At 31.9% G+C, this 11,788-nt stretch overlaps 1 protein-coding gene across 1 annotated transcript; it reads left to right on the top strand.

Annotated features, from left to right (window-relative positions):
• Nucleotides 1-8,831: 8,831 nt before the first annotated feature.
• On the top strand, nucleotides 8,832-9,808 carry LOC147390418 (uncharacterized). The gene has a single exon (XM_086457262.1). It carries the CDS (start codon nucleotides 9,003-9,005, stop codon nucleotides 9,474-9,476), a length of 474 nt encoding a protein of 157 aa, XP_086313388.1. The 5' UTR covers nucleotides 8,832-9,002; the 3' UTR covers nucleotides 9,477-9,808.
• Nucleotides 9,809-11,788: the final 1,980 nt, after the last annotated feature.

Raw genomic sequence — 11,788 nt, 5'->3', positions numbered from 1 at the left:
TTGTAAGAATATGATTTGATGTATTATAGTACACCTTATTATAGAGTATCGTATAATAATCTAACATTCTATCAAAATCTTGATAATCAAGGATCGATGTAATTTTGATAATGTAAATCCTTGAAATCTATTGTCTTTAACTTGTAATATAATAATTGTTTGTGCCAAACTGTCATCGATGAATAAAATAGTGGTAAATGATTGATGGTCCAAGAGAGAGGGAAATTGTACTTGTCAATTGATTACGAATAATGTAAATTTAACATTATATTAAAATTTTCACGAAATCATTGAGTTTTTTACTATCATTTTCATTAATGTTATATAACTTTGGAGGATAAATATATCAAATCCATCATAAGATAATAATTTGTCTCAGTAAGAATACCCACCTGAGCCTTGGATTCTACCAACTTAGGTTAATTCCATCACACAATGATCATGGGTCGGGTCAGAATGTTACCCAATTCATCAAGGCCATCTACCAAACCCATGATCATATTATAATGAGGGAAAAAAAATAGTTCCCAAATTATTAAAAACTTAATCTTTCCCTCGAGATAACAATTGCTCCGAGAAAACTAAAATCACCAATCATGTCACCTAGGTTTCAATGATGAAGTCATTTGATCGGAAGGTCATTATCTTCTCTAAGACTAGAAGATCCATGTCCATTACTCTTCCATAGATTGACATAAACTTGATGGCTGCAACTGTCACTATAGGGAAAAATACCGTCGCAAAATGATATAACGATGGCCACACTAGCCATTGGTACTCATCGCTAAAAGTCCCATAGGTATAGGACTTATAGCGACAGCCGCTATTGGCCGTCACTATAGGGTATCTTTTAAAAAAATATTAATTAACTATAGTTGTGGCCGTCGCTATAAGATTTTTTGAAAAAAAAAATACCCCCCCCCCCAATGTATTGCCGAATATTGGAGATACCCCTATGTTTTGAAATTGATGACCTTGACCCCAACTACCAACATGAAAAGGACCCAAATGCCCCTCGTCTTTAACTTTCGTAAATCTAACTAAATTTTTTAGATTTGTTATGCATATATTCTCTCAAAATGTTGAAATATCACTAATTTTTTTTCTCTCTTAAGACGTAATTTCATTAAAATTTCAACAAAAATATCATATAAATTGTAAATTTTACGAAATTTACGATTATAGAGACATATTTGATTCCTTGATCAGAATAGCTTTAGACTCTACACTTTTATGCTTATGAAATCAATACAAGTAAGTCATACCATTTGAAGTTCGGAATTCGGAGGCGTGACTAACAGTCAAAATTTCACCTTCCTGCAAGTAAACAACACAAAGTCAATTTTTGTTTTTTATTTTTTATTTTTTGGATAAATATAGAGATTATATTAAAAAAAAAAAAGCCTAAGAGGTCAAGACAACCTACTGAAGCGACAGAAACAAAGACGAAATCGCAGATAACAAGTTAACAACAAATATAGATCCAAGCTTAGAACCACATCTCACTAAAAATAAAATCTTTAAAGAAAATTCCCTTGTAATCCTTTAATCTAGCAAAGGATTAAGGAAACATTGCGATTTCACAATCAAAGAAGATCTTCAACTATGTTTTTTTTTATTTTTTATTTTTGGAGGGGGGGGCTTAATCAAGCAAAAAAATCACACCATAATTGAACAAAAGACATAAAGTACAAGCTAGCACACAACAGCAAAAAAAACTGACCCACCATGCAAAAACTTCCACGATCAAATCTCCTAGGTTAAAATTCAATCTAAATATTTGATGGTAATAAACCAATTAATGTAACATATACGAGTGTTTCAAACATTTCGAATGTTTTGACAGAACATCTGATTTCGGCCGAGACAAGAACTAAACATCGAATCCGAAAAGTTGATGTTTAGGGAATATCTCGGAATGTTTCGGTCAAGACTAACAACATTTCTCTTGACTGAAACGTTACTTCGAAACAAGATTTTAAATCTTGAGATTCCTTCAATGTGAGACACACTGACTTCAACAAAGTCAAGACAACAAAACACCCATGAAATTGATTCCATATATTCAGATAAATTTAAATTACAAACAAAAAAAAAAAAAATAGCAGCATAAGTTTATATATGTCTACATATAGAACACTGCCCATGGATAAGCTAATAAGCATTACAACTACAAAAGAACTATGTAAGTAATTGATGGAAAAAGATATTCAACAATTTTTTTGGGATAAGGTTTTGACTTTTGATGATAATGATGGTGTGTCCAAGAAGTGTCAGTGCTAGGTTTCCGATGCAATATATTTTCACAAATGGAGCCATCTAGGTTCTCGATAAGTGAAGAATTTAATAATTCTAGTCATGGGAATCAATCATGAAGTTGATTCCATATATTCAGATAAATCTATTTGGAAGCAAATTGATGCCTAAGCAAAGACCAATCAAAAATCAAGAAATGACTACCAAACACACGTATCTTGGAATGAGTTTCCACAGACCCACAGTATCGATAAAAACATGTTCTCTTTTCAAAATCAATTGTGAAATACAGCAAACCTGCAAATAAAAAAGTTCAATAAAACCCTAGATTTTTGTGATTTATATAAACTAACATCAAACAATTGAAAATTTTTAAGTTTTGATGAAACCAAGGTGAAAAATCAACCTCTTTTGGAATTGTAGCAGAAAACAACAAGGACTGCCTTTGACGTGGCACACAATCAACAATTTTCTCTATGTCCTTTTAGAATTGTAGTAGAAAACAGCAAGGACTGTCTTTCACAACTATTTATGAACCACATAATGTTCACCTTTAATACTTTATTTTATGAAGCACATACTCCTCTAACTGAAGTGCTATCCTAATCAAACTAAAAGGAAAATTTTATAAGAGGGCAGTGAGATTGATTATGTTTAATGGATCTAAATGTCAGCAATCAAGAAACAAGAAGTACAAAGATTGAGCATAACCGGGATGGGGATACTAAAATGAATAAGTGGAAAAACTAAGAAAGATCAATTTAAAAATGAAAGCAATTGTGTGAATATAAAATCAACCCCAATGAGTGATAAACTAAGGAAAAGTCAATTCAGATGTTTGGTTATGCACAACAAAGATTGATTACAACCTCATTTAGAAGAAATATGAAATTTAAGGTTCTAAAAAAAGCAAGAGGTAGACAAAAAGGAATAGGGATTTAATGATATTAAATAGAATTGAATGGAAAAAAAAATAACAAAATTCATAACCCCAAATTTCTGGGATAATACAATGATGATGACATTCAAGTTTTTTTTTTTTTATTAGTATAAAATTTTATTAAGAGAAAAGCGGCCGAGGTGTGTCTATGGGTGACCCCCTTTCCCCTCCTGTGACCCCCCTTTCCCCTAACAAGGACCGGTTTCCCCCCCTAACCCCTTCAGGGGGAGTAGCTCAGAGCTACATAAAGCAATTAACTCGAGAAAATGACTTCTACGATCTCTAGGTTTTCAATGAGTTTCATGAACCTGAAGAAAACAGCACCTTCCATTCGGCTATTGAAGCGGGAACCGCTTTTTTTAACACCATGCTAAAAATGCTCGATGGGCAGGAGTGCAGGCTCGACTCCAAATATTCGCGAGTCTTCACCCAAAAAATAAATGTACCTGTTGTGTTGATTGCAAACCTCTTGCCAAGGTCCTTCTTAATATTGGAGACTCACCAGCTCAGAAAGGAACTGTGGTGGGGGAACCGAGGACCCAAGAGAGACGATGAAAAGCTACCTGTGGTTTTGGATGGCGTCTTGCGAACCCAGCTCGGGAAAATTGCAATTATGCAACCCACTCTGGTTATCTGCTACAATTCCCAAGGCGAAACTGAGCCTAAAGAAACCCCCGCACTTGTTCTTCCGCGCAAAGTCGTACAATTCTTATTCAATCCATAAATAGGTCCCCCCTAGCTTGGTATTTGACCACTCGACCGATCGACTAAAACCAATTCTTCTTGGAAAAGGTCGATCGATGAGTTGTTTCTTCTCCCGCAATCTCCTTCATCGCAACGATTCTTCCCCGTTCAAGAAGAACAGTTTTCGTGATCGAATTATTTTTTATTCTTCGTTCTATGCATCTGTACATAGTAGCTATGATCCTACCTTGGTCCAAGCTTTCTAATTGTGAATGAAATCTCATTCGATGAAACATCTCCCTAAAGGCGCCTCCATTTAAAAAGGACCTTGGCAAGAGGTTTGCAATCAACACAACAGGTATCTTTTTTTATGTTATTAGTGATCGAACACTTTAGCTCCTTCATAAGTTTAACTGACAACCATCCCCAAAATGGTTGTGATTCGTACGATAGGGGATCTACCACAGGTTATGTATTCAAGCCCAGGGCTGCTGCTGCCACATTTTTTCATAAAAAGCTGAAAAGAAAGAAATCTAGTTTGATTTCTTTTAATAAATAACCTCATTTACAATTTAATATTTCAACCTAATCACTTTGCAACAATAAATTAATGATTTTTTATAAAATTACATATGATCTAATGTTATAATCAAATAATCAAGTCATTCCAAAATAATCGATGTATACAATGATTACCAATTTTTTCATCGGTTTGCTCATAACAATCATCACCAATTTTTTCAATAATTAGTCAAACTCTTAGTTCTAAAATGTGGAACTTTCCTCGAAAGTCTTTCACCCAAGGTCTTAACTCATGACTTGCTCAACTCATCATTCCAAAACGTGTCTATAATTATATAATTTCACAATAATTTTTAAAAATAATATTTAATTTATGTTCAATATAAATATTATCATGACAACCAAAGATTTATAACCAAAATCTATAGGAAATTTATATCTCACATTATTAATCGATCGACATGTAAGAAATTCATAATCATGTTATATACTTAATTTTTAATTACTACGTATATATAAATTTATGTGTCGTGAGAATCTAACTTAATAAATGTTCAAATCCATTAAAAAAGTTAGAGTTCATTGATTGACTTAATTTTTTGATAATAGTTAATGCCTTGATTGATAAATGATTTTTAAAATTTGACCGAAGATTTATGGTTATTAGTTTTATTAATTATCAAATGATTCAATTATTTCATTAGTCAATTTTAATTAAGATTCAAGTCTAATCAAAGATTTATTAATTGATAATGTTAATTGGTTTGATCAATTGATTAGTTAAGATTTGAAGTTGATTAAAGTGTATTGGTCAAAATTTTAAATTGATTAAGGTTCAAAAATTTAATTAAATTGTTGATTTTTTTATTGGCTCAGATTTTTAAATTGTTGATTGGTCGATTTTGATTAAGGGCTCAATTTGTTGGGTAATGATTTTTCAAATTTGATTACAGGAGATAATAGGTAAGGATCAAAGAAAAAATATGATAAGATATATAAATTGTATCTGTCAAAATTTTGGAGGTCTAATAGCCTCGCACTGGTTCAATTGTAACACCAGCAACTTGTTCGACGTCTTCCAGATGTTGCACTTATTCTATTGTAATATTTAAAAAAAAAAAAATACACTTATTGGTTGGTGGTTGGTGTAAGGAACAGCGAGTAACTGGATTTAAAATTAAATAAAGATTACAAAAAGAAGCATGTGTAAGTCTGGCCAAAACATTCTTGTTCTTACATCAAAATAAGCAAATCATAATATGTAAACAAATAAACAAAATAAACTTAATTTAGAAAGAAAATATTTTTTAAGGAGATTTACTTCGTTGTATACGGATAGGGCGCTTTAAAAGATTTTTTTCCTTAATATGATTCTCCTAACACGATTTGATTTGTTATTTTTTAAGAAAAAGTTGTGGAGAGAGAAATCCAGTTTGATTTATTTTCACTATATTGATGTTTTAAGAGTCTTGAATACGATCATCATGACTATTTTCATAAGATCGAAGTGGTAAAGAAATAGAGAAATAGAGAAAATTATAACTGTGTTTATAAGAAGATATGATTGTCTTCATTTGTAAAGAGAAAGATGTGATCAAAATAAATCTACATGATTGAATTCTTTAGTAAACAATCTCATTTACAATTTAATATATCAAAACAATCACTTTGCAAAAAAAAAATACTAAGGATTTTTGACCAAAATGCATATGGTCCAATGTTATGATAAAATAATCAAATAATTCTAAAATAATCAATGTATATAATGATGGTCAATTTTCCCATCGACTTGGCCATAACAATCATTACCAATTTTTTCAACAGTTCAATCAAACTCTTAGTTCCAAAACGTGAAACTTTTCTTGAAAGCCTTTCGAATCTTTCACCTAAGGTCTTAAGTCATGACTTGCTCAACTCATCATTCCAAAACATGTCTATGACTATGCAATTTCACAATAATCTTTAAAAAGAACATTTCATGTAGTTTCAACATAAATATTATCACGACAACCAAAAATTTATCACCAAAATCTATCAGACATTTATATCTTACATTATTAATCGATCGACACGTAAGAAATACATAATTATGTTATACACTTAATTTTTATAAAGACATATATATAAATTGATGTGTCGTGAGAATATGTCTTAATTAATGTTGAAATCTGCTAATAAAATATGATTCCTTCTTTTTTGTTTTCTACACTTTCTTGATTTTTTACACAAAAACTTTTGACCTTTAACATGCAATTAATGAAATTTTTTTTTCTTTGGAGGGCAACACATACCATTCCCACCCAACACAACTAACCCCTAGTGGGTGTGCAATTAATCTAATTTAAAACAAAATAAACTATGAAATTATACCTAGTGTTTGAGTTCCTTAAAAAGACTTGAAAGAACACTTTGAACGATTGAAAAATTGTTAAAAGATGAACAATCCAAATAAGATAAATCTAAATTATTCTTGTGTTCTCAACATCTAAATTCATGCTTAAAAAGTTAAATTTCGTTGGTTGGCTTTATATTTTGATAAAAATTTGGATTTAATTTGTGGATTAATTGATGCCTTGATTGGTGAATGATTTTGAAAATTTGACCGAAGATTTATGGTAGATTGATTATATTCGTTATCAAATGATTTGATTAGTTTCATTGGCCAATTTTTGTTAAAGTTCAAATTCAATCAAAGATTCATTGATTGGTAATGTTGATTGGTTCGATCAATTGATTAGTTAAGATTTGAAGTTGATTAAAGGGTATTGGTCAAAAAAAAGTAATTGATTAAGGTTCAAAGTTTATATTAATTGGTCGATTTGTGTCATTGGTTTATATTTCTAAATTGTTAATTAGTCGATTTTGATTGAGGGATCAATTTTTTGGGTAATGATTTTTCAAGTTTGATTGGAATTTTAGTGGATTGATTGATTTTTACGTTTAACTGGAGGCTTATTGGTCCCATTATTTCAAATTTGATTGGGGGTTTAATCCGTTGATCGAAAATCAAAAGATTGAACGAATTCATTTATTGGTCATCGATCTTTAAGATTGTTCAAATATTGAATTTATTAATCGATTAGATTAGTTGATTTTTGAGGTTGAATGAAAGTTGAATTTAATTCATTGAAATTTGATCAGGAATTTAATTGATTGGTTAATTTGTGATTGGTTTGATTTTATTTGTTAAAATTAATTAAGGTTGATTAAATTTATTTGTTGGAAATGATTGGTTAATTTTTTAGGATCGTCATTTTATGTCATATTGATCGAAAATGTCATTCTATGTGACAGAAATCATCATTTTATGTATTCGAAAGTACCATTCCATGTGATGAAAATTATCATTTTATATGATCGAAAGATTCGCTTAGGCGTATATTGATTTCTAAGTGTCAGAACCCAATGTTATATTGGTCGTTTTATCGATTTTTGCAAATTTCTATTTTTGTCAAAAAAACGTTGTTTATTCCAAGATTAAGGGTTTCTATGTCCCGTAATCAAATTTTCCTAGTGTCGTAAAGTCACTAAATGTATCGGAGGAATTTTTTTCATTTAATTTTGAGTGTAAGACTTATTTGATCCCGTGGTGATAATTTTCATGTCCCAAAGTCAAATTTTCCTAGTGGAGTAAGGTTCCTAAAGTTCTCAAAATATACATCGATTTTAAGCGTGCATAACAACCTAGGTGACAAATTGTCAGGTCAACAACTAGAGTAACGAATTGTAAACAAATACCAAAATTGTTTGAACAAGTGTTATAATGTGCGAGCATGTGATGTTTCGACATTGCACGTTCCCCGAAACTAATCTTTAGACAAGACCATGGAGTATGGACTAGTAAAACCTAGATACAAATCTGATCTAGCATTTGTGGTTATCAAAAAAAATTATTTGAACAAGTGGTATAATGTTTTATAATGTTGAGATTATAATCTGAGACAAACCTTGGTAATGGTTGAATAATATATTTTATCCTTTGATCAGGGTGTGTTAAGTAATTTAAGAAATTGTATATGTAATAAGTAAATGTTGGTGTGCCAATAGCAGTTTTAAAAAAATATTAAATAAATAAACAACAATCAATCCATCTCAATTCACTTAACCCATCTCTATCCATCTCAAGAACTGTGTCAATGTCATACATCTTAAAAAACAGTAATTGACAATTGCTACTAACCAATCTCTTTACCTTGGGAAGCGTGTCCAAATATTTAGTCTGAAAAAATAATAATGCTGATGTGACATTAGGATTTAGTACGATTCTCACATTTCTGACGCGGAGATGTGAACATAACCGTAGATTTTTTTACTAGTATCTCGAGGAAAAAAATCTATGGATAACACATTAACGCAGTGACAATCGCAGTGAAAAACAAAGTCCCCTATGACTTACCCAATTGAAAACCCATGCTCAGATGCCATAAACGGCAATCCCCAAAACAATTCTGCCTTCTTGTTTTTTTTTTATAACAATAAATGCCAATTTGCACTAATTCTAGGGTTAGGGTTTCCAATTTCAGAGATATCTATATGAATCACGTTTAAGAAATTTAGGAATTTAGGGTTTTATATTACATAATGGTTGGATCTCTTACTTATGGAGAGAGATTTTAGGTGGGTATTTGTTTTGGGATCAATGGCGTCTTATGGGTTCTTCATGATCTGTCTCCTCCACTCTTTGATCGCTCTCACATGTGGAATCTTGATGATGTTTTACCTCGACGAGATCACTGTATTAGGGCACGGAAGAGAGACTGCCAGTAAACTATTGGGATCTACACCTCACGATCAGCTGTTGATCCAAATCTCTGATTCGTTAGGTGGATTGCTTCTTTGTGTGATCGGGTTTCTGCTTTTCATGGTGGCGTTTGTTCGAGACAGAAAATTTCAGAGTTTTTTCGCTAAAGGAGCTGTTTTTGTTCATGTTTCCATGGCTGTCTGGAGATTTTACTTTGAGAGGAAGCTTGAAGATCTTGCTTGGGATTGGCCTAGACAGGTTCTGGGGGATTTTGTGTTGGCTCTCTCATGGGTTTTCTTTCTAGTTTACTCTTGGAGGGAGAAATACGATTAATTTGATAAGGGTTTCATCATTCATGATTTCAGATTCTTGAGCAGCACTGCTGAATTAACTAAGCTCTAAGTGATGTTAATGGAGGAACTGAATTGGGAATTTGGGATAAAAAAGAAAAGTTGAATTTTGGGTTTTTCTGGTTCAGTGAGTAAGATTCAAGATGGGATTTGGGAATTTTAGAGAAGCAGAGCTTGAGTTTTGGTTAGTAAAATTTGGATGAATTTTGTTTAGAAGCTTTAATTTAAACTTGTTTTGTTTCAAACATAATTAGTCTTCTTTGCAAATTATCTTCCATAAATAAAAATTGAAATACCTGAAAGCTTGTTCTGATATGAATTTCATTTGGATCCAACTTAAATAAATTTCCAATGAGATTCAATTGTAGAAGAAACATGGTTTCAAAACTTGTCCTAGATCCAGATGTATCGTCTCGGTATCGTCCAGCAACAAGACCGGACGGACAAGTCAATGTATAGGATGAGATTAAAAACCGACGATTTTTTTTTTTTTTCTCATTGATCAACGAGAAGTCTCAAACGTATTGGAACTCATCCAAGAGGACTCAGTTGATCTGTTTGTTCATAAAACATATGCTTCTCATAGAGTAAATGTGATTTGTCAGTGATGAAATTAGTAAACATATAGCAGAGGATTCGGATTTGGGTGAATTTGATATTCTTTGTTGTTTCATCTAGCCATTCTTCTATTAGTTATTTTGAACATTTAGTCAATAGAGCGAGCCTCACTACTTGCTTGCCGCTATGCATTGTTCATCTTATTATTGTTTCGAGATCAATGGAAACATTAGTTTATAAATTTGTATCTCTATGAGTGCTATATGTATGTTTATTAGTGATCTTTTGCAATTGTTTATGAGTAGGTGAAGACTGGTTTCGAACCCAAGTTTGAATCAAACACTTTAACCAACTTAGCTAATCGACACCTTTACATTTTCGTACTTTTCACTTTATATGGTAGGAATTACAGCATTTTCAAGAGTTGTTACTAAGCCTCAATGTAAGACATACTCCATTATTGGCCGCTCCCACCATGGTTCAAAATTTGGTGTCCATCTGAATGTTTTTTTGTGGAAATTTCAGTTTTGGCTGAAATGGAACAAAACATTTAATATTTATAAATACTTTTGTTATAAATACAATAAAACCCACTAAGATTTTTAGTAATTGTAGTTCACTAAATATTTTTATAGAAATACTATTAAGATTTTTAATATTTACCCTCTATTTATATAAACAAAATTTGTTCCGACGTTTAATGCTGACACATCATATACTTGGCGTTACATCATTTATCTTTACTACTATAATGAGTAGAATCAGGATAAGTACGATGTCTTGTTATTATAGAATAGGAACAGTGTGTACGCGGCACATTTTAGTAGGAATTTTAAACCACACCAGACTCCTAATCAAGCCATTTTCTTCATTGCATGCAGCCTGATATATTTAATCCCCCAATCAAAATGTACCATGTAGGCACCTAATATTATTATAGGAATGGAACACAACTCTGAATCGCGACTTTGAATCGTGACTTGTGAGAGAACGCCAAATATAAATGGTTCAACACCAAAACTTGGAATCTCAAAAATGCCCCCACCTCTACATTTAAACTTAATACGGTCAGGATCATTATTACCAATAATCAATCAAATTACAATCACATTATTCTCATATCCCTAAAATAACATTGATAAGTTTTTAAAATTGCAAAAACATCTCTTTTTCTATTTACCTTAAAAAAAAATTATTAATTATAAAGACCCTTAAAATACATGTACAACGCACATGCCACATCCTAGTAATTATAAAAGAATAATGATGAATGCACGTGGTTGGGTACGCGGTTAACGTGACATGGGCACAAAACCACACATCTTTTTCCTGTGTATCCCCATGAAAAAGATCTATGATTTTGTGCCCTTGTCACGTCAGCCGCGTACCCAACCGTGTGCCAAAACCACGTGCATTCATCATGACTCATTACAAAAAGAAATATAAATATAAATAATAAATGTAAGATATATAACAATGGGTCCAATCCAACCTTAACCGCACCTGAAAAATAATTCTGATTCTAGTTTTTAGTTTAGCGATTTTAACACTTGCCATGACTGAGCCCATGCTTGCTAGAGCTCAGTAATCATTTTCTCATTTTTGGTTGGCATGGGTGAACATCCATGGAACAGCAGGTCCAAAAAGCTACATTGTGTATGAAGGAGAATGGCAGCCGATTGCAACCCAACTTCATTAACAAACCATTACTACCCAGATATAATCAGAAATATGATA

This window comes from Akebia trifoliata, chromosome 11, assembly GCF_017979445.1.
Source record: "Akebia trifoliata isolate Shusen 1 chromosome 11, ASM1797944v1, whole genome shotgun sequence".
Classification (NCBI taxonomy): Eukaryota; Viridiplantae; Streptophyta; class Magnoliopsida; order Ranunculales; family Lardizabalaceae; genus Akebia; species Akebia trifoliata.
The sequence above is the reverse complement of the archived record's forward strand: the minus strand, read 5'-3'. Positions and strand labels throughout refer to the sequence as shown.

Excerpts from the sequence above, each read along its gene's own strand:
- LOC147390418 (XM_086457262.1), top strand. The coding sequence starts at position 9,003 with ATGGAGAGAGATTTTAGGTGGGTATTTGTTTTGGGATCAATGGCGTCT.